Genomic DNA, 23914 nt, shown 5'->3' on the forward strand with positions numbered 1-23914 from the left:
TAAGTATAATATCTCATCTTTAACATCAATGAAGATGTCATTTGTTACAGACTTAAAAGTCTACCCAAGGATTAAAACACTAGGCTGTGCCATAGCTACTTGTTTCTTGTATATTTATTCTATTTTAAGTACTCTTTTCTAATTTCCTATTTTAAATTATTAAAGCACTAATACACCACCATAATTATGATGTCACACTCCTTTGAGTGTTTTTTTAACACATGGCAGCTAGGTGGCAGACATACCCTGGTCCCCTAGACTTAGCTGGCATGTTTATTGTTTTCTCTTGATCTCGTGTCATGGAGAAATATAAATGAAGTAGTAGCTAACATGTTGTTCAAATTCTTAGCCAACATTTGACATACTTCAGTCTACCACAGACTGCATTTTTTTTAAAGGCTACCATACAGTTCTTCAGTTTATTTGTATCAATTACACTAAATACACTTGCAATATCGAAATTTGTTATGTAGGCATTTTTTAAACAATTTAATCACAACAAAATTTGGTCCCAAAATTTGATACATCCCTGCCCACATGGAAATGTTTGACTTCCATCTCATCATGATGCATGCATCAATTTCAACTAATTGAAATGATATCAGGGATGATTCTAAAGAAAGGTAAGCATGATTTCTCGCATAAAAATTGTCAAAATCACATTCAAAATAAATAAATGCGAGAAAATCTTGGCTCACTCAAATTTGTGTACTTTGAGCCATTTCATTTTATTTTTTTTATTGAATTATCGCATCATCTATGGCCTCGCTTGTTCAGGGTTCGAATTTAACTTTGAGGAGCACTCGCAAAATTTTGCGAGTGCATTTTGAGGCAACTCGCAAAATGAAAAATCAACTTGCAATTCTATTATTTGCTTTATTCCCTTATAATATTGTCTAATTAAAGTAGAAATTAACACCCAAGACCTATTATGAATATTAAAAAGAATCAATCTTGAGTAATTTAATACCCACTCGACAAGCACGCTACATATTTCATTAAGTCTATATGTATTAAAAACAATAAAATAATAAATCTAAAATAAAAAAAAGCAACAGTAAATGTAGCGTGGATACTTTGGACCATGAAATATATCGATCAACGAAGTCTATTCATTTTGACAGTTGGGCGGAAATATATTCAAAGGATGATGGGGTTTACATTTAGTGCGCGAAAGCGCTAAATTTAGCCAATGATTGAGTTAGGTGATTACATCATTCGTATTAACTTTGTATTATGCACGCCTCGGAGCTTCCCGGAAAGATTCGAGATAAAACTCGGCCTTTTCCGTATTTGTTCTATTTTTGAAAACCTACTAGAGCAAGACTTCGTACTGTCTTCCTTATACCGGTAGTGTAAACATGCCACTTACCGGGTACAGGCTGTTTACACTCGACTACGTAGCGGAATTAAGTTCATGTTTATTCTACTTTCCTTTTAACATTTTGTGGTCTAGAAAAAGCCACTCGCAGAATTTTGCGAGCTTGAATAAAAGTCACTCGCAATTTCCAAATGTCGCTCGCATTTTGCGAGTATGCAAGTCAAACTTCGAACCCTGTTGTTGTTTATTGAATTTCGGTGTCACTGTTGACTTTTAGTATTGTCTGCGTTTTTGACTTATTGAATTGTTTATGATATCATCTACGCGTTTACAAGTGTTTATCTCCTCGGATAAGTTTTGTTTACTCCGGCTTAAATCTGCATTCAATAAGCGTCTACAAGTACAAAAGCTTTCTGAAAAATTCACATACAATCACAGGGTTTCCGCCAGCCCTTTATGGCTTGTCGGGCCCGACGTGCCTTCCGCTGGCAAGGCTAATTACCGACATGCGTTAATTATGCCGACATGCTTTAATCCGCTTAGCGACAACCCTTATCAAATCAATCATCAGTTCTGACATTACACAATTTTGTTGCGATTGCAACGGTTGCAACGGTTGACTGACAGTCAGAAGGCGTGTCGGGACTAATACGGCATTTGTATCAGCCATTCAGGATCGACGACAGCATGAAGGCGTGTCGGTGAGGATCGACGGTCCAATTAACCAAACTCCTCCTATTCTTTATCAAAATGGGAATGTGTGAAAAACACCACTGTCGTAATTGCGACCTTCATCACTATAATCATCTATAATGCAAAGTAAACAATATGTCTTAACTGAGTTCGGTAACATTAATCATGTGTCGTTTTATTTTGTTTCTTAATCCCGAGTCCGTTTGTTAACCAATTATTAAATGATTATTGAGAACCGTGTGAAGATATCTGTGTTATTATAAACAAGGGTTATGCTATGTCGTCGTATGTAATTGAGTCGCGTTCCCGTCTTTAGTTTAAAAGTGTAAAGTTATATTTTGTGTTGCTTATTATTAAACATTGATTATTTTATTGTTCTTTTAATTTATTTAGAAAAAAAGATAAATACATCTGAAAATGCACATAACATTCCCTTTAAGTTATTATTTAGCCGACCGGCTTTAAAAATATTAGCTGTAGCAGCTTTAAATACGAATACACCCACGAGCAGTCGCTTTGCTCCGGGCTCTTTTGTGTTCCAGCATGCAGCGTGCTTTACACGTTTTGCTGTGACGTCAACGGTGTCAATATAAATAATACCTGCACTAAACGAAATACGAGTCGATCGATATCGTCGATATTGTATTGTCGGAAAACTTTTTCACAAATATTTTTAATGTTAATCGGACTTGAGTTGGTAATTCTAAATCATAGGAACATAACTGTAAACTTGTTTAAAATGCAGGAAATTGCACCATTTTGGATACGAAAATTAAAAAAAAATCGACGTCAGGAGGGGACACCCCTCCCAAACCCTCCCCTTCCGACATGCCTTATGAAATTCCTGGCGGAAACCCTGAATCATCTTTACAATTAACTTTCACAGAGGAATTTGTGTTTCGAATAAACCTCAAGATTCACACAATCTTTGTTCTTCTTAAAGACCTGAAAATCTTGAATATACATGATATGTCACTTGTTATCATTGCCTGAGTAATTAAAAGTGGTTTGAATAATACTGTAACATCGGCTTATTTCAATACAAGTGTTTCATTCTATTCACAGAATATATAAATAAATAATTGATTTGATCATGAATTAAATTACTGATAAGCATTGTTTAAACACTGCATTATCCATTTCTTATTTAAAATCTCGCTGAAATAAAAGTTCTCTCACCAATTTTGGACAAATGGGAGCAATTCTCTAATTGAAATCTGACTTAGAATTTACCTAGTCTAAAATAATAGACATGTTATACGGGATTCTTCCAATCCCTAACGTCTAAACGGGAATGTGCAAAAAACGGGGGTGTTTTAAAAATATTGAAATTGTTTAAAGTGAAGTATTTTATGGTTGAAATTGATCATAAAGAGTTATATTAATATTTTACCATGTAAGTGATATGTTATTTTGCACTAAACAAGCATTTAATGCATTAAAACAAGTTGTTTACCTTTCCAATAAAACGAAAGTTGACTGACACAGAAAACAATTATTCGAAGGGGAACATTTCGATACAATCGTAATAACTCGGCCTCCTCCGACAAAGCTTCGAGATAGACCTCGTTATACAATCGTAACAACTCGGCCATGGCCGAAATGTTCCGAGCGACTGAAAACTGTGCCCTGAAGCCTTGCAGGTGCCCTTCATGTATATATCGTTATGTTTTGACAGAATGAAATGAAGAAAAGCCATCAAACTCATAATTATAAGTTGGATATTTATTTTTTGTGTACGGAACTAATATAAAATAACATTATCTGGTAATATTTCTTGTTTTTTTGATATTTAATAGACTATATTCTTTAACCTGGAATCCTGATCGGAACAACTACCCACTTTTAATACTAAACAATTTGTACGTGAAGGATTTGCCATATCAAAAATCTAAAAAAATCCGCCAACGTACAATTATTTGGACTAAGAATTTACCCTAAGATCTAAATCATTTTTAATTCATATTCTTAGATGACACATTATTTTAAGCAGTCTACAGCAGACCGCATTTGTTTTAAAAGGATCTCATGCATTTCTTGTTCAGTTGTGTCAATGTTTCCAATATAATGAAATTTTGTTATGTAAGCATATTTGTTTAACTATTTTAACATAGCAAAAATACAATTTCAACTAATTTCAAGTGTTTCACAATAGTTTTTGACACTTTAATGTATCTAATAATGTAAAAGAACAAGATGACAGTAGCGGGTTTCGCCAACTAATCAAAGAAAGTTGGAAGAAAACAGAACTTCGACCCCATTTCCAAAAAAAAGGTTAAAACGTCGAAACCAGGTCACAAATAAAAACAATGGTTGATACTTCGAATTCTTGCCCTAAAATAATCCCAAAATGAACCTCAATTGTAATATATATTAAATCAACGTCGATGCAAGAGATTACAAACATTTAACTCAAATAAATACCATTTTTGATTCCGTTTTTCCTTGCCATTTCAGAAAAGTGTGTACAACTTTCGTCTGCCGGATGTAGCGATACGTTCTACGATCGGAACCGAACCTATCCGAATAATAGTTTAAACGCCCACTATGGTGTACTGTTCGAGTCACTGATCGAAATACTGCTTCCAGTTTGAACTATTTTGAAATTCTTAAACTAGCTTTATTTGAAACATGAATTTTAGAATTTGATTGCGCGAAACAAATGTTACAATGAGAAGATCAATGCAAAGATTAATACAATATTATAATATACATAAAGAGGATTTTATTTGAGCGATTTCACCATAATTTAATTTGTAGGAATATAATAGTTTCACTATAACGTTCCAGTAAATATGAGATTCAGAATTCCATTTTCAAACAATACTCGTCAATTTAAAATGTTGTCTTGTTCAGAAAAGATGTGCAAATTGCAAAACAGACCTAGTTATTTTTTATATAATAACAATTATAAATTTTACAATACGTTGAACTATGTTAAAAGAGTAGTCCAATAATACTAAAAATAATAATGCGGATATAATCCTACCAGTAATGCTTTTCTAGTGGCTATTTTACCATAATACATATGTATTGACGGTCTTCCTTTCAAATCCGGAAACAGGGTCAAGCTCAGTAGCCAAAACAATCGTAATAACTCGGCCATCTCCGGCAAGCCTCGGGATAAACTGTTGAATAATGGCCGAGGTGTTCAGATTGTGGCATACAATGAAGTATTTGAAGTTTAATATCAGGATTCAAAATTGGCAAACTTCGACCAATAAAAAAGCGCTATAGATACTGCACCAGCTTCCCGAGTTATAACAACTATACACGAGCGCGTTGCGCGGGATGTAAAGTTTTATTCACGATGGTTGTCGGCGAAATAATTGTTTTCATGTATGTTTTTTCAAGGACAACGCTCAGTAAATAACATGCGGAATAAGTGAACATCATTGTTATTTATCCGCACACTACTTATATCGCGGTAAAGGTCCGCTTACTTGTTAATGTTCCGATATGAGCGTCAATGTACGGAGGAAAGCAAAGAAAACACTCTCTAACATGATATAGCATTTTTTCATCTATCTTACCACAGAACATGTTTAATGGTTCAACCTTTCCCTTACTCACATAGAGTAGCTTTACCAGACTAAATCAATTTATAGTAAATTTAAAATTGTCACAAATATATTTTAGATTTGACATACCTTGACTGTTTGTGTATACTGAACTACGATTCTCAATTTGTCGTTAATATTTTCCAAAATTGTAAGACATGGTGGTAAATTTTCTGAAATTGTTTTGTGACAAAAATGCTGACAACAACGATTTTCCTTTATACTGCCGTTTGCTAAAAAATAAGATCGAATGCGGGATTTGAAATGCGTTGTGGGCAGCTCAAAATATTCTAAACAAAAAAAACCTGATAGTTTTACCATCATGATTAAGTTAACAAACATAAAGGAAAAAAATACAAAAACATAAAAAATATAGCATCCGAATATGTTTTTATATTGTTAATAAAACAGCAAACTCAAACTTTTACATTGTACCATTATCTATAAAAGATATGTTGTGTTTTAGAGATTTCGGTATTCTATAATTTATTACCGACCCTCACGTAATCTTCATGTCATACCCTGGCGACAGCTTGTACCGATAAATGCGGTCCGATAAAAGAGCTTTTTACGTAGGATGTCCAATACATTGTATATGTTAATACTGCATAAAGGCAACCGTACTTTATATAGATTGTAAAAAGAACATTGATAAAGGTGGTCGAATCCTCTGTAATGGAGTCGGACAGAAACGAATTTTCTTTATTGAAATCTGAAATGAAGAAATCAAAACACTTTATATATCTATATATATATTGTATGATGGACTGCCATATTTTAGATAGAAAGATGATATCTTTACTCTGCAGAGCTGCAATCTCACAGATTTACCATTTAAACAACTTAGTTTTTGCTTTTATATTTACGAACTTTTGTGTAAATATATGGAAACCAGTGATATAAGACTACCGAAAAAAAACAGAATGAAGGTTTTCATATTTGTGCCTAAAAATATGATGTTTAATGCATTTTTCTTAAAGCGTTAGTAACGTTTTTAGCCATAAAATATTAATTTTCGAACGGAAATATGAAACGCTGCGATCTGATATTTTGTCAGCAGTCTTATATCACTGGTTTTCAGATATTTAAGCAAGAATTGGCTCATTCCAACACAAAAAAATAAATAATGTAAAAACGGTAAATCTGTGAGATTGCAGCTTTAAGAATTTAAATATCAATAATACCTATCGTGTTTGCTTAGAGAAACAGATCCTCAGGCACGCGCGAACGTCTTTAGTATATAAATACTATTTGAAGACAACTGAATGAAAGCTGATATACATCGAGTCCGTTTTCTGGGTATAACCCAGATTTAATATAATACTAATATATTCTTACTATGACTTAAAACTGATTTTTGTATACAAATGAAACCAGAGCACGAACTGTTATTTATCCTTTATCATACTGTATCTGATTCTTCATTAAGCGTAAGGATCCAATTACAAAACCTACCAATTAAGGGTGGGTTGGAAAATAAACAATGTGCCATATACAATACAAACTATTTTGCTTTACATTATTAGACCTTGAAGGCAGATTTTGCCAATGGAATTCAAAAACAGTGCATCATATATGATTTTCCAAATCCATATAGCCCATTCATTGAACTTCTCAATGTGCATAATGAATATTTGTTGGACTCAAATAATTGTTGTTTTAAGTATCTTGTTCTTGATAAAAAAAATGTTTGGTTAATTTAGAGTCTAGTATCTTATTAACGCATTGTGTTTTTTTAATAGCGATATTTTTTAGAAGTTGTGATATCTATTTCGAAACTAATAACATTATTGATCGGTGGATGGAATGCTATTTTCATTCTGCGGGTAAATGAATGAATTTATTCACTAATTAATTAATTAATTAAAATTCTCGATACGATATTTTTCCGTACGCGCTTTGATAGCAACTTTATCTTTATGGTCAATTCCAACTACATAAACCCGCTGGGAGAGGGCCGTAACTGATGTTGGTATAACTCGTGGCCCAATCCCTTTGCATGTCAGATAAGCACTCATTTTTTTTAAATAAGGTATATATATATATGATCTATTTGTATTGCTTTATTGTCAACATACATGCAATAAACTATTATTAAATAAAATAAACCCGCTAGTGGTGGAACCGCTTTATTTTTTTATCACAACTCTTTTATTTTTGATGCAGAATGCTTTGAACAGCAGTATGTAAATGCTGAGATGATAAGCAATCCTACCCCAAGGTAAATGCGATAAATAGCAATGTATAAATCGTACGCATTATTGATAAAAGGGAAGTCACTGTGTAGGATATTGACTGAATGACCGTTTTGATAAAATCCGCTTTGACTAAATTGCATTACGTCATCTTCATTCTCAACTCTTTCCTGATTGTTGTCAAAAGTCGGTTAAATAAATCCCAAAACATCCACTCTGCTTTGAGGACAATCCTCTAATAATTTTAAAAACAGAACAACTTAATCGTTTGTATGACCAGTCTTGATATCGTCGGTCAATTAGGTAGGCCAAATATTGAAGAATTTCTGAAATATAATATGATATAGCCTTTCAGTTTTGTTTGTTTACATTTTGCGTCGTATGAATTTCATTAAAAGGTGTGTTACCATCTTCGTAACCATACAGCTGAATAGAAAGAGTTCTGATAAATATAATGCTATGTTTTTCTTCAATGTAGAAGTGATGTGTGTAAACCTTGGTTACTTTTTGATTAAATTAAAAATGTCGAATTTGTACTGAATTTCTTGGGAGACATTTTAGTTCCTGACATCTTCTTTTGGCTTTAGAACATCGACATTTTATTGAATGGTTTTTATAAGGTAGTTTTTCTGACGACTATTATACCTGAAAAAAGTACTAAAGTCAGTAAAATAAGTTACAAAATTATTTTAGGTCAGATATCAGTGAGTTTGGAAATGAACAAAACTGGAGGGTAGTCCAAATAATTGTACTTTGGCGGATTTTTTTTAGATTTTTGATATGGCAAATCCTTCACGTACAAATTGTTTAGTATCAAAAGTAGGTAGTTGTTCCGATCAGGATTCCGGGTTAAAGCATATAGAGTCTATAAAATATCATAAAAACAAGAAATATTACCAGATAATGTTATTTTATATTAGTTCCGTATACTAAAAATAAATATCCAACTTATAATTATGAGTTTGACGGCTTTTCTTGATTTCATTCTGTCAAAACATAACGATATATACATGCAACTGCAAGGCTTTAGGGCACAGTTTTAAATGGCTCGGAACATTTCGGCCATGGCCGAGTTGTTACGATTGTATAACGAGGTCTATCTCAAAGCTTTGTCGGAGGAGGCCGAGTTATTACGATTGTATCGAAATGTTCCCCTTCGCATAATTGTTTTCTGTGTCAGTCAACTTTCGTTTTATTGGAAAGGTAAACAACTTGTTTTAATGCATTAAATGCTTGTTTAGTCCAAAATAACATTTCACTTACCGTACATGGTAAACTATGAATATAACTCTTTATGATCAATTTCAACCATAAAATACTTCACTTAAAACAATTTCAATATTTTTAAAACACCCCCGTTTTTTGCGCATTCCCGTTAAGACGTTGGGGATAGGAAGAATCCCGTATAACACGTCTATTATTTTAGACTAGGTAAATTCTAAGTCAGATTTCAATTAGAGAATTGCTCCCATTTGTCCAAAATTGGTGAGAGAACTTTTATTTCAGCGAGATTTTAAATAAGAAATGGATAATGCAGTGTTAAAACAATGCTTATCAGTAATTTAATTCATGATCATATCAATTATTTATTTATATATTCTGTGAATAGAATGAAACACTTGTATTGAAATAAGCCGATGTTACAGTATTATTCAAACCACTTTTAATTACTCAGGCAATGATAACAAGTGACATATCATGTATATTCAAGATTTTCAGGTCTTTAAGAAGAACAAAGATTGTGTGAATCTTAAGGTTTATTCGAAACACAAATTCCTCTGTGAAAGTTAATTGTAAAGATGATTGTATGTGAGTTTTTCAGAAAGCTTCTGTACTTGTAGACGCTTATTGAATGCAGATTTAAGCCGGAGTAAACAATACATATCACTTACATGGTAAACTATGAATATAACTCTTTATGATCAATTTCAACCATAAAATACTTCACTTAAAACAATTTCAATATTTTTAAAGCACCCCCGTTTTTTGCACATTCCCGTTTAGACGTTAGGGATTGGAAGAATCCCGTATAGCACGTCTATTATTTTAGACTAAACTGGAGGGGTACAGTATTTATTGACTGCACTGTACTGGTTGATGGTACAAATCCAAATAGCAGAATAATTCGGAAAACTTGTTTGTTTATGGCACGGACCTATAAACCATGGATTGGCAACTGCATCATATCGGTGAAACAATAAGAAATAATAATTTACCCACAATCCTTAGCGCGCGCTCGGCAAATATCGAAAAATGCCGCCGAATCTCCGATCGGTGATTAACGGCAATCTTCGGTTATTTCCACCAACTCTGCTTATAATGCCTTGTTCGTTATAGATTTAATTATAATTAATAAATGTGATTTTAATCAGATTCAATTGGACTATTATCAACTCAAATGAAAGTACCGCGCATTTGAGTCAATTTTAATTAATGTTTTCCTACATGTATATATTCGGCCGATGTCGGACGTCTCGAAAATGACCACACGGTTAGATCTCGGAATGAAATCCCGCTGCACGCGTGAGTTCGAGATTATCGCACAGATGAGAGTTGCCAATCCATGGTTTATAGGTCCATGTTTATGGTGATTAATAATTTGACGATCTAGATCAATACAGAGGCTTGCCTCAACAACACTTGCAAAGTTTTATCTTGTTTCATCGAGTATTATATGTTTGTAATAAATGCCGTTCAATGTTCTAATACGCTTCAAGTTGAAATGTGGGGGGATTGACCGCACATGGTGCTTGCACATACTTGAGGCATCGCAGTTATGTTGACCTACATTCAAGATATTTATTAATAGAAATCCCGCTTTACATTTGCGAATCGCGTGTTTTGAAAAACAGTGAAAACAAAATATAACTTGGTAACTGAGTTATAACCTAAGAGAGCATACTCGTAAATCATAATTTTATGGAAATGTAAATACGCATGGTTCACTTTTAGCTGGTTATTACCAATCAAGTTATTGATGTTATTTTGTTTTCAATTCGTCTTCAATTCAATTCAAACTCATCTGTTTTACAGCCTTTCATCAAAATGGCGCAAAACTTATCAAGAATGGTGTTTAATCTTAAAAAAAAGAGTACTTTTTAAGTCTTTGGTATTTGGCCCTCAATAGCATGAATCAAAGAGTTACTGTCCATAAAATGATCTATTTTTTACATAAAATTAAGAAGATGAAATGCGAACCATTACTTTGACAGATGTTTACACATTCATAACCAAAGATGTTTCATGCGAAAATTAAGCTAACTACAACAAAAACTTTTGATTGGTGACCTTGGCCAGTAAACCAGCCATGTTACAGCGAACAATGCATAATATGTAGTTGTATCTCTCTGCTGAAAGATCCAAACAATGAAACATTTGCTTTAAAATGAATAGTATATGTTAAATCATTATTACATCTGTTCCCACAGGATCCAAAGCTGATCCATTCAATGATCAAGTTGAAGATGTCGGAGGCGGTGGAAAAGACAATATAATTCACATCCGAATTCAACAGCGTAACGGCAGGAAAACCCTCACCACTGTGCAGGGTCTCTCATCCGATTATGACTTAAAGAAAATAGTCCGAGTCTGCAAAAAGGTAAAGAAAAGTGTCAACAGGCAGTGATTTTTTTGGGTGCAATTTGCTGCCTTCTGCGAAAAACTGTCCATTTTTCCCAATTTGGCAAATGCAGATTATGTTAATGAATAAAAAAAGTAATGAATTTACAGCATAATGTATGCATACAAAAGTTTAAACATGTAAATTTGCCATCATGTTTGCTGTTTTGGTCTATTTTTGTATTTTTCCCAAAGTCAACTTATTTCCCAATTTGCAAGGCACAGGTGGTAAAAATAATTAAAAAAAATCACTGACAGGCTTATAACTTTTTTGTAGTTTATTCATGTTTTTTTTCATAGAATGGAACTATTGCAAACAAAACTCATGCTAAGTTCCCACAGGGCAGTGGTCGAAATCAACAAAAGCCTTGAAGCTCTGCACTGGTTAAATGTCTTCTTGTCTTCCTAAAATAATGAATTTTTTATATCAGAGCTTGTTCAAAAATTTAGATGCCAAGCAATAGTATAAGAAATCAGACCTGTTCATCCATAAGTCTAATTTCAATGACTGCTCAGAGCAGAGTGTTATTCACTTTTAACTTTTACAAAATTTAGTTATAAAACCCTGTGGCAACGTCTCAATTCGGATATGAGTTCACCATTTGTTTTTACTGTTAACTAGTGTTAGAATTAAATAGTACAGTAGTGGAACACCCAGAGACAGGATGAATTCAATTGTGTGAAATAGAACGGTTGTGCAACAGTCAGAGACGGGATGAATTAATTCTAGCTTTTTATGCCCCCTTTTGAAAAAAGTGGGGTATATTGTTTTGCACATGTCGGTCGGTCTGTCTGTCTGTCTGTCTGTCTGTCTGTCTGTCTGTCTGTCTGTCGGTCGGTCGGAATACCAAATGGTTTCCGATCAATAACTTGAGAACGCTTTGACCGAGGGACCTCATACTTGGTATGTGTATTGGTCATCACCAGCAGATGAACCCTATTGATTTTGAGGTCAGTGGGTCAAAGGTCAAGGTCAGTGTGACCTTTACATGAAAAACGGTTTCCGATCAATAACTTGAGAACGCTTTGACCCAGGAACCTCATACTTGGTATGTGTATTGGTCATCACCAGCAGATGAACCCTATTGATTTTGAGGTCAGTGGGTCAAAGGTCAAGGTCAGTGTGACCTTTACATGAAAAACGGTTTCCGATCAATAACTTGAGAACGCTTTGACCCAGGAACCTCATACTTGGTAGGTGTATTGGTCATGACCAGCAGATGAACCCTATTGATTTTGAGGTCAGTGGGTCAAAGGTCAAGGTCAGTGTGACCTTAACATGAAAAACGGTTTCCGATCAATAACTTGAGAACGCTTTGACCCAGGGACCTCATACTAGGTAGGCTTATTGGTCATGACCAGCAGATGAACCCTATTGATTTTGAGGTCAGTGGGTCAAAGGTCAAGGTCAGTGTGACTGTAAGCTGAAAAAAGGTTTTCTGATTGTCCATATTTTATTTTCTTATATAGTAGACAGTAGAAATTTATATGTCACTAAATGCATGAGTTGAAGTATCAGTTTTCAGTGAACATCTAGTTTAATTATGCCCCCCTTCGAAGCAGAGGGGTTATATAATTGCTTTGCACATGTCGGTCGGTCTGTTGGAAGACCAAAGCTTGTCCGAGTGATAACTCAACAATTCCCGGACCTATGGTCATCAAACTTGACATGAAGATTAGGTATGACCAGTAGATGACCTGCCTCATATGCATCCAATGACAAATCAGCTGTCATTTCAGTCCATGCATATTTCATTCAATTGTCCAAATATTTCTGGCAACTTGGCGCTCAGGGGGCATAATGTTTGACAAACATCTCTTGTTACTTTTTACAGGAGTTTGCGTGCAATGGTACGGTAGTGGAACACCCGGAGTACGGTGAGGTCATCCAGCTTCAGGGAGATCAGCGAAACCTTATCAAAGACTTCATGAAGAAAGTTGGCCTTGCCAAGGAGGAACAGCTGAAGGTAAGGGGGGAGTTACAGTTCATGTTATTTATTAAGAAATTCATAGGTTGACACTAAATGGAGCTCTGCACTAAAAGACTCATTTGGAATGAACTCCTGGTGATTGAATATGGGGCTTAGTTCCATCAAAAGAACAGTATCAATAATGTGAGTTTAAAAGATTAAAGCCTTTTTATCAGTTATTGGGAAGACACCTTCATTTTGGGAACAAGAGAGGAATTTTGGGAACACTCGGAGAAACATCATTGAATGGATTGTGAGATTTCCATATATAGGAATAAATAAAATAAATAAATAAATAAATAAATAAAGAGGAAATTTCAGAGGCTATTCTGGAAAACCCCCAGATACTGCTCTAGGGGAAGTAGCCTGGTATCGGTAGCCGGGTATTGGCTGCGGCAAAGAAGGGTAAAAAAGCCCTGGAATCTAAAGATATTCTGAGTTTCTGAAAACAAGTATTTTAAGTTGGCATTCCTACAGACTCCTGCTCTGGAACAATAGTGTCCAATGCTGTCATGCTGGGTATTTGTTTCATTTATTACTAGAAGCTAAATTAGATTGAATGAGCTTTTGCAGTGTTCAGTGATTCTGAGGTCAAGGCTGTTATCAGGAATGGAAGAGATATTGACTGTACATTGATAGTGATGGCTTGTTGGTATGCCTGTCAGAGGTGTTGGGTTTGATCCATGCTAGCAAATGGCAGCTATGATTAGGATGGGTTATCACTAGGGGTGCCATGGTTTGCCAGAAGCATACAATGGTATACCACAATGCAAAGTAATGTTTTAGAAAAGGAAAGAGTTAATAATAACAGCTTTTAATCCTTCTGATTATATTTGTTTATTATGTGGCATTTCAATTCAAGTGACATAAAGCCATACACGCTTCATTTAAATGATTTATGGATTAAGACTTGAATTCTTTATTCAAATACAAACTGTTAAGACAAATGGTGAAAATATCATAACCCAGAGCTTTCGTTTAAATTAAATATATTATGGTACTCCTTAAAATTAGGCTTAAACTTCTAAAATGCAAACATTGAAATACTCCAATAAATCATTGTCGTATACCCCCGATACACTACTGTGTTATGCTTCATTGTGCATCATAGGTGATTTGGCAAGGGAAATTAGGTAGTCATTCATGAATAATTAATGAGGCATTTTTCATTGGTTCTGCAAGAAAACCCCTCTGGAAATCTGAATCCAGCACATATATGCACAGACACTCATACTAAATAATGTTTCCCAAAAGCTTGAATTGATCTCTGTCTGCCTTGGCATGTGAAATCTTGATTAAAAAATTAGTTGAGGTATTGTGATAGCCTAGGGGTCATTGAGCAGATATTTTAACCTTAGCCATTACTTAGAATTAAAAAACTTTCAAAATATTGAAATGAAACTTTGACCATGGCTTCAACAATTTTTGAGTTGTTTCCCTTGAGACAGTGAGAAGAATATTGGCACTCGCTCTGTGGCACCCTTGTGTATGAACTTTACCAGTTATATTATTATCACAAGTTGTTTATCATCTATTTTCAGGTGCACGGTTTCTAAGCAACTAACTACAGTCACCACTTTTGTAAATATGCAGCTTCTTTGGGACATTAAATGATTATAGTGGAAACACAGATTTGGATTTTATAATGAATTCTGTACGAACAACCAAAATATGTTCCTGATGATGTGGCTGTGCAAAACATCACATAGAAAAGTATTTCGAAGAAGATTTGTTCCTTAATAATTAAAAAAATGAAGTCCGCATTTAAAATGTATCGCAGAATTGGAATTATTTTGTAAGATGTTAAACATATGGGAAAATCATTATGCCTATCATTCATTTAGTTGTGAACTTGTCCATTAACATGTTAATTATATGTATAAATTTAAGATAAAATATGAACTAAATGGACCCATAATTGATTTGTATTATTCTTAACAATCTTAAGTAATAGGCATTTATAAGAAATTTCATTTTTTAAACTCCATTTTTTATCAAAGAGTAAGAATAGAATAGAACGATACACGTAACTTTAATTTTTGTTTCAATGTATAACATTGTGTAAAAAGTAAGCTTTGTAAGTTACTACATTTGTATTAAAATCTTTTTATTTCAATGCAGATTTTTATTGTCATTACATAACTTTTTCTATTTATGTCATTGTACGGTAGTATGTTTGTGTAAAATAAACCTCATAAATGTCACAACTGTTGTTTTTTTCATTCTGTCTCTTTAATAGAAAATAGACAACTTTGTGTCATAGCATTGGCGCCGTTGTCCTGCAAAATCTTTTCCGTTCACCCTAGCTCAATATATCTTCCAAGATATTTGCATAGTGACACATTTCATTGTGAAGTTGTTCCCCAGCTGAGGCAGCAACAAAATATTCTTTAAATCATGTAATGTATTATAGGCCTCATACTAGGTTGAATTGACAATTCTAGGCTTGTTTTGAGGAAATGCTATATTACCATCCGGTGTTAAGTCCCTTTGATGCCACTTATGAGCATATACGTTGGCTTTCCGTTGTTATGCTCTTTGTATATGAAAACTTGGAATACTTATATATTGTGTTCAGTAGTCGGAATAATTAAGCATAATTATGGACTATTATTAATATTGGTCACTTCAGAGGTCAAAAACTAGGTCAAATCTAAGAGAGTAAAAAACTCATCATAAATTCAATTGTTTTTGTCTTAATGATAATGAAACTTGGTCAGAATACTTCTCTGCATGTTGTCTTGAATACTCATAAATATTGGTCACATCAGGTCAAAAACTAGGTGACTGGGTCAAATATTAGAGTGAATAAATTGCTCTGTCATAAATTCATGTTTTTTTCCAATTGTTACGAAACTTGGTCAGAGCTCTTGTCAGCTTGTTGTCTTAAAGTTTGAATATGAGTCAACTCGGGTTAAGACATAGGTTACTAGGTCGAATCTTCAAAAACAAATCTACGTCGTCAATAGTTTTTTATCCAATTGTTATGAATAATGGTCGGAATACTAGTCAACATGTTGCCTTGAACAATGTTGAATAAGAGTCAATTTGGATTAAGATCTAGATTACTAGATCAAATCTTCAAAAAACAAATCTGCGTTATAATTTGATAGTTTTTCATCACAGAAATATATCGATTGGATAAGGATGCCACTTCTATGCACCTATGCCAAGGTTGATTGTGTGTCATGCCGTTTAAAAAGTAGGTGACTACGACCAATACCGGAAAAAATATAAAGATTCTGGAGGCCACATTTTTCAACCCAAATCATGGTATTAAGCTTTGCCTTATGTGTTTGCGTCGCGAAATATAGTTTAAAGTTGATTGCTAGTCAGAGTTTGTCACTTGTTATAAAGCCTTCGTAACGTGGAGGCCACAATTTCTACCTCGTTCTTGATAAAACTTGGTTAGAACGATTGTCTCCAGGAATTCAAGATCAAGGTGACCAATCCTCACGAATATTTGTCTTATGTTATTAAGGTCAAGGTTGGTACAAGGTTTTGCCAAATTTGAAAGGTTTTCTGTTGATAAAATGTTGCAAAACTATGATAACACTCTTGCAGCAAGTAAGGACCTGTAAGCCTATATTAAATCTAGGGAAACTCGATTAAATGGGTCATGTACAGTCTTAAGAGTATGGCAATACGAATAACGTTTCAAAATGCCCTGCCAAAATGTCAACGCGACTTGGTCAGAATGTTAGTCCGTGTCTCCATGGCATCACGAAGGTCAAATCAGCTGGTACCACACAGAGGATAAAGAACACATCGCCCTACCCTTATTCAAGGCAAATATATAATAAAAAAGTACATAGAGATGTATCCATCGGAGATGGATGCCACTACAATGCCCCGCTCATGCATAATAATGTTATATCAATACCGCTTTTTTGCATCGTTCAATGGAAATTGTTGCTGTTCATTCGACACACATGCATTTTAAAGTTGCACTCTCATAGATTTACCATTTTGACAAAAAAAAATCAATATTTTTTGTCTTGGAATGAGCCAATTGTTGCGTAAATGTCGGGAACCCAGTGATACAAGATTGCTGACAAAATATCAGATCAGTTTTTCATATTTACGTTCGAGAATTGATTTTTTTATGGCCAACGCTTTAAGAAAAAAACATAATGTTCGGCAGTTTCCCCCAACGATTAAGGTATGTTCTATTTTGAGTTTTATTATACTATAAGACTGAATTGAAGACATTGATACCAAAATCAGCTGATTGTGAGACAAAAACTAAAAAAATGTCAAAACTGTCAATCTGTGAGCGTGCAGCTTTAAAAGCCCTACGAGGTACCAGGATCTCGACACACACACACACATACCTTTCCCTACATTCTCTAAAGGTAAGGATGTGCGGTTCAAGAAAATTATTAAATAAAAATAAACGCGAGGAGGTCCTCATACTAGATTTTTTAATGTTCGAGATTGAGAAAAGATATTCAAAAGTCAAAATACTTTCTTCACAATCATCGACCATCTTTGAAAGTTGGAAGTAAATTGCCAAGCAAATGCATGCGGAGTTCGACACTTCCCTTTGTACGATTATTGAATTGAGAAAATATGTTAAAGGGCCATAATTCTGATCAAAATGGAAACAACACTAAACTCGCATCTGCATGTGACACCCGACAAGCTGTGAATATTTAAACCAACTCCTCAAAGGTCGACACACATGAGCACTGTATAAGTATGCATCACACTTTTGTGGGAGCATAGAACATTTACGGCATGTCCATGATATCACAATGCGTTATAAAAAAGACTATTACAATATCATCGACTCATATCATAGAAAATAAGATTATGCGAATTAATAAGTTCTCTAAAATGATTCAGCTCTGTTTACAAGTGAATATGCACCCCTGGTCACCCTTCTAGCAGTTTCAAATCCCGATTCACCCGTGTTTGAAAAATTGTACAGATAATTCTAAAACGTTCAACTCAGGAAATATACGATAAGAAGCGATCGGTGGTTCACTGTTTACGTCCTGGCCACTGGGAAGGTCTGATTTTCGATTCTTATCTACATATGACAGACTGGCAGTTATATTGTTTGCCAAAATGGCCCAGGACGCACGATGACGTCACGGGTACTTGCATACCTGCCATAGCTACCACGTGCAGAACTGCGCGGCTTATATCAACTAATAAAATTTCTACGTTTGTACACAGAAAGGTTTTAATACTACAATACTAAATAGAAAACAATATATATATATATATATATATATATATATATATATAATATATATTGAATTATAAAATATATGTATAACGATCATGACAAAACAGCAGATAGTCCATATTGCATTTTGTGCATATTACATCCTAGTTAATTCATTTTAAATAGCGTTTACGCCGCGCTCTCTCGTTCGCAGAAATCGTGTAACCAACACTATCCACTGACTTGTGACGCTCGTTATACCAAGATGTTTGTGGACCTTCTACATTTTCCGGAAAAAAATCGGTCGTTTCCGTCAATATATCGGAATTTTCCGATTGATGTCCGTTATTTTCCGTCGATGTCCCATTATTGAACATGGCCACAGTGTTTGATGTATTACTGTATGCTACATTCCCATATTCTCGAATTTGGGGGTTGGGAGATTTTGGTAAAAAGACGTAGGGGTTGTCCATAGTCATTACTGAAGATCTGTCACCTCCTTTGCTTTCGGACATATCGGACTTGACGTCATCGTCGTTTATATCGTCATACAAATGAATCGAAATTGCCGGAGACTGTTTGCGTCTGAAAAACAAAAGCACGGCTTTAGAATACATGTGTTGCAAGAAAATATACTAAAAACTTCAGATTGATAAACATATAATCGCACACATTGCAATAAGATCTCACCGAAACACGTATTCATAAGCATTTGGTACAAGTCAAACGCTCGACTTTACACATACATGCAAAAAAGAGATACAGTTATGCACCAGTCAATTGTAACCACGCCCTCGCCCCCCCCCCCTCCGGGGAATAGCGGGGACTTTCGGTCCAGCCAAGCTCGGGCAAAATCCCCGCCCTGCGGGAACGAACTGCTGGTAAAACCCCCGCCAAATGCCCCGGCACCCCAGGGACCCTAAGTAAGGCCAATTCCCTGCTATATTTGGCGCGAAGACAAAATCACCGCATTCACCCGGCAATACGCAAAATAAACTTCACTTACTTGTTGCATTTTTTCATCTTTTTCTGCGCATGCCTATCCATGGCTGTAGATGAAGAACCTAGCAAAGAAGAGTAAAAATACAACAATCGTTTAAACATCGACCTGTGTTTAACTTTTCGTCATGTAAAAGGACAAACAGCTTCAAAAATCTACAAACTACGCTCAATTATTGCTCAAAACAATGGTTTACCGATCGACAACCTCCGCCGTCTCTTCAATTTCATCATCAGGGCAACGATAACTACGACGAGAACGATGATGAAAATCCCCGCTCCAGCTCCAACGACTCCATAAAGAGGCACTGACAACGTCATGTCTCCAGATGATGACGTCACTTGGTTATTGCGAGCACCTGCTGTTTATTAAAATGAAGTGGTTTTAGATAGCTTTTGACAGTCACTTATTGAGTCAAGGTATTGAGAAGAACGATATATATCTGTTATGGCACACAACACACATTGGATAGTTTCCGATTTCAATCCCGGCACATTGTTTGTTTAATTCTAGGTAAAATTGTTTCTTATTATCATTGTCACACTTAATTTAAAGCTGCACTCTCACAACTTGAACGTTTAGACTACTTTTTTTATTTTTTGTCGTGGAACGACCCAATTTGTTCGAAAATGCATGTAAAATAGTCATTTAAGACTGCTGACAAAAAAAAAAATAGATCGCAGATTTTTATATTGAACTTTAAAAAATGATGTTTTATGTCTTTTTCTTAAACCGTTAGTAACGGGTTAAGCCATAAAACATAAATTTTGGAACACAAATATGAAAATCTGCGATCTGATCTTTTGTCAACAGTCATTTATCACTGGTTTACAGATATTGACGCCAAAAAATGCTCATTCCCCGATAAAAAAAAATAAAAAAAAGTTGTAAAAATGATGATTCTGTGAGAGTGCAGCTTAAAACCGACTCAAGTTGGTCTGGGTTAACGTTAACTAGAGCGTCCTATAAAACAATACATGTACGCGTCTTACTGAAGCAAGGCACTGCTGAATAGATGAACAGCAAAACATTGGCCAATGGCAATACCAAAATAAGAGTCTGGGTTCGTATTCATAAAACCTCTTAAGTCACTTCTCAACTTATAGTCAAATAAAACAAAAGTCCACTCGTTTTTAAACATAAAGGCATGTGGGTTCAATCAAATCAATGACAATAAAGCATTTCAGTTATTATTTAATAACTTTATGATACATGATCCGGGAAAATGAATATGACACTTATGAATAGGCCTTAAGTTATTAAATGACTTAAGATGTTTTATGGATTTCGGGGTATGTCGGGAAACCGGACACAATAATTTGTTTGTTTAGCCTTAGTTTTAAACAACTTTACAATGTCAACTTTCTGGGTAACTAAGTACGGACCAAGTACCTAAACAGTCTGTTTCCTTGCAGATGTCAGTTTCGTGTTTGTCTCCCTTGCAATACTCAGTTGGTAATGTATTACTGCGCTCGTCCAAGCAGTCACGCGACCGTGTTTTCTGCCCCTCTGCGCATGTGCGAGAGCAATGTGACCACGTGGACCAATAACTCCAGTGACCATCGGTCGTCATGCGTCCTAATGTTGACGTAATTCTTTCTGTAAAAATACATTCTTATTTCTTAAATTATGATTTTGTTTAGGTAGATAATAAATGCAAGTATTGATTTGATTCTGTCAATGCCTCGAGTCCCAGCACTGATTATCCTAGTCTTAGCTACCTTATACCAAACCATTCGGAACTCCTCGGTCATTTCTATCGAAAACTGCCTCGGATGTATGCCGGTACATCAGTAAAAGTAGTTCGTATTGTTTTAGTATATCATTAATTAAATGTTGTGTTTAGTTGGTATTTGTTGATCTTAGTTTAAATTGATTGCAGTGAAGTGTATTATTGCAAACATAATGAAGATTCCCAAGAGTAAAGTCATGAAGTTTAACTGCTAAATAAAATTACTACGCGATCTACTTGCAGCGGACGTAAACAGTACCGATTTCGGACACTGTAATTCGTCCATATACATCCGAGGTTGTTTTCGATAAAAATGGCTGAATGATACCAAACTCCACGCAGTGTTACTTTCCTTACAGTACTGTAATCACTACCACCATGCAAATCACGTGACCATATATAATATGTAAATTATCTTTAATTTTATATATTTTATTTTGAAATTTGAGAACAATTATCCCAAAAAGTGAGAAAAAAAACGTTTAAAAGAAGTTTATATAGCTGAAATCCCAATCGTAACAACTCGGTCATCTCCGGCAAGCTTGCAATTCTGTACAATATTGGCCGAGGTGATCCGATTGCTGAACTCCATCTATTCAGGGGAGATCACTGCTTAGGACATTGAGCTTATACTTACGTTTGAGTTGAGTGTACTTTTGAATCATCAATCAATAGGGCCATATACAAACCAAACAAGAAGTATATTTAAAGATATGACAACACAAATGCAAACTGAAGAAATCCATACAACGTTATATTTAAATTATAGACTTTCACTACCTATATGATCCTTGCACGGCTGGTATTCGCACACCTCAATCTCTTGGTTATCCACCCCACATGTTAAAGGCTGGGAGCAGTCACGTGACCGCGTACGGAATTCTCTACCACAAGACTGGCTGCACCCACTCCAAGATCCCCATAGTAACCATTCAGATCCTATAATCACCAATATTTTTAAATAAAGCATAAATATTTGTAATCAAGTGAAACATTTAAATATATTTTTGAACAAGCATACATGTACACAACGTTAATTAAACAATACAACAAGTGATATCTAACGCTTTCTTTAAAAGGGGTTCGTCCAATTGACACACTTGAAACACCCCAGTCGAGAGAACAGGTTACTTGACAGTTATAACGGTAATAATCTAGCGCCGGATGCAGTTAGACTCTAGATTCAATGATATTAAATGACCAGAAAATATATGAATATATGCAATCGTAACAACTCGGCAAGGTTCGGTATACACCTTGTGAAAAGATTTTAAGATACACGAACATGTGATGATGCGACCGGAGATAAACTCAATTATCATACATATAAGTGGAACCTTTTGCTAACGTCAATAGGGCACAATCATTCAATACGTGAAAACAAAATTGGAAAATGAATTTTTAGGACCGGTATAATGTCACTTCCTTTTCATAAAATATTCAATATGTCCCTTGGCGGTTTAAACACAGACAATATGGCCGCCACCATGATGAACTATTGTAAAAAAACGAATTATTTCCGAGGTCCTATTTGTTGGATTATTGCCGAGGTAATCCAATTGGTATATAAGGTGATACACCACTTCGCTATTTCCTGTAACTGTGACCATACCTAATACAATGACATCGGTCCATTGCTCCAGCTTACATCCCACACTATCAGCGTTTGGTCCTCCTCGAAGAACATACCTTCCTCCATCCCTTTTTGAAAGTTTGTGTAACGCAAACCAAAAGGACCAGTCTGTTTGAAGCTGACACTTGCCCCGATCTACATATAGCTGCATGACGTCACATTGTGTCGCGTTGGAAATATTGATGACGTTAACTCGATTCGGGCCAATCAACGAGTATGGCCCACATTCAAAATATGGCGGGAGAACAAATCTTATGGCATCTCCAACACTCTTTTGAATTTGTTCACCTCTTAATTTACCTGAGAATGAAAAAAGTACAAATATTCGCGACATTATTTTAGAATTAATCGCGGTGCATTAATTTAAGGTAAGCGTGTTTTTGATGTAGAGTATGACAGATTCATTTTAGAAAGTATTTTGTCATGCTAGGGTAATGACAGAAAAAAACCCATCTTTAACAGCAAAAAACACCAAGATCACCACCATCAAATAATAACTCCAGGTTCTCCGGTTTCCCGCAAAACACAAGACCAAACACTCGCGTAACATTAAGAGTGTTCACACTCGTTAAAGAAACATTGAACAAATAATGTTTCAACTAAAATTAATCTTATTATAATGCATATTGTTTAAAAGTTTAATTTGTTAAAAGGCATTTTTTTTGCAATAGAAACTATAATTGTCATTCGGTAAACATACTAACCAGTACACACTGTGAGTGCAATAAAAATAAATTGTTTTGTCGAACTCATGCCATAGCTTCATCGAACACACGTATGTAAATGTAGCCAGAAAATAAACACGGTTTTACATAGTAGTATTTAACATTTAAATAGTTCTGTAGTTGATAGCTTAATTAAACCGATAGCTACGAAAAAATCAATACCTTAAAAAAATAAACACGAACTTTTTAAAACACAAACACATATATTTTAAATTTAGCCCGAACTGCACAGAGTAGTGTTTTAATTCCCACGAGATATCTTATCAAAATGAGAGCGTCAATACTTTAAAG

General features: G+C 34.9%; 3 protein-coding genes across 6 annotated transcripts in view; 1 reads left to right on the forward strand and 2 right to left on the reverse strand.

The window, feature by feature from the left end:
• Positions 1-5803, reverse strand: part of LOC128240223 (spermatogenesis-associated serine-rich protein 2-like) — a 48593-nt gene extending 42790 nt beyond the window's left edge. The window contains exon 1 of one of the 2 annotated variants that reach the window (XM_052956750.1): positions 5665-5803. Coding sequence is in view for 1 of the 2 variants with exons in the window: in XM_052956746.1 (XP_052812706.1) it covers positions 4439-4466 (28 nt within the window). In the remaining variant the exon portion in view is untranslated. Of the gene's footprint in view, positions 1-4438; positions 4531-5664 lie in introns of those variants that run through there. The other variant, XM_052956746.1, reaches the window with a different exon arrangement.
• Positions 5804-7920: 2117 nt separating this feature from the next.
• Positions 7921-15564, forward strand: LOC128240224 (eukaryotic translation initiation factor 1-like). The gene is made up of 4 exons (XM_052956752.1): positions 7921-8072; positions 11198-11367; positions 13223-13354; positions 14899-15564. The coding sequence occupies exons 1-4, from the start codon at positions 8042-8044 to the stop codon at positions 14911-14913; spliced, it is 348 nt and encodes a 115-aa protein (XP_052812712.1). The 5' UTR covers positions 7921-8041; the 3' UTR covers positions 14914-15564.
• Positions 15565-18632: 3068 nt separating this feature from the next.
• LOC128240225 (netrin receptor UNC5B-a-like) lies at positions 18633-23914 on the reverse strand. 3 transcript variants are annotated; one of them, XM_052956754.1, is made up of 7 exons: positions 23603-23870; positions 22878-23198; positions 22046-22204; positions 20926-21132; positions 19730-19891; positions 19540-19597; positions 18633-19118 (listed from the first exon to the last, which is right to left on the reverse strand). In XM_052956754.1, exons 1-7 carry the CDS (start codon positions 23649-23651, stop codon positions 18707-18709), a joined length of 1368 nt encoding a protein of 455 aa, XP_052812714.1. In that variant the 5' UTR covers positions 23652-23870; the 3' UTR covers positions 18633-18706. The 3 variants fall into 3 exon arrangements, with proteins under 3 accessions (XP_052812714.1, XP_052812715.1, XP_052812713.1); XM_052956755.1 differs by having other exon boundaries at positions 18634-19118; positions 19730-19894; positions 23786-23914; XM_052956753.1 differs by having other exon boundaries at positions 18634-19118; positions 19730-19894; positions 23603-23888.

Source organism: Mya arenaria, chromosome 7, assembly GCF_026914265.1.
Source record: "Mya arenaria isolate MELC-2E11 chromosome 7, ASM2691426v1".
NCBI classification, from domain to species: Eukaryota; Metazoa; Mollusca; class Bivalvia; order Myida; family Myidae; genus Mya; species Mya arenaria.

What these genes read in the sequence shown, in the direction of transcription:
- LOC128240224 (XM_052956752.1), top strand. Translation starts at nt 8,042, where the DNA reads ATGACCAGTCTTGATATCGTCGGTCAATTAG. An exon ending in TGATATCGTCGGTCAATTAG is followed by an intron (nt 8,073 to 11,197) that starts GTAGGCCAAATA and finishes CTGTTCCCACAG; the next exon opens with GATCCAAAGCTGATCCATTC. An exon ending in TAGTCCGAGTCTGCAAAAAG is followed by an intron (nt 11,368 to 13,222) that starts GTAAAGAAAAGT and finishes TACTTTTTACAG; the next exon opens with GAGTTTGCGTGCAATGGTAC.
- LOC128240225 (XM_052956753.1), bottom strand. Translation starts at nt 23,651, where the DNA reads ATGAGTTCGACAAAACAATTTATTTTTATTGCACTCACAGTGTGTACT. An exon ending in GCCGTGCAAGGATCATATAG is followed by an intron (nt 21,133 to 22,045) that starts GTAGTGAAAGTC and finishes GTATTTTTACAG; the next exon opens with AAAGAATTACGTCAACATTA. An exon ending in CAAGGAAACAGACTGTTTAG is followed by an intron (nt 19,895 to 20,925) that starts GTACTTGGTCCG and finishes TTTAATAAACAG; the next exon opens with CAGGTGCTCGCAATAACCAA.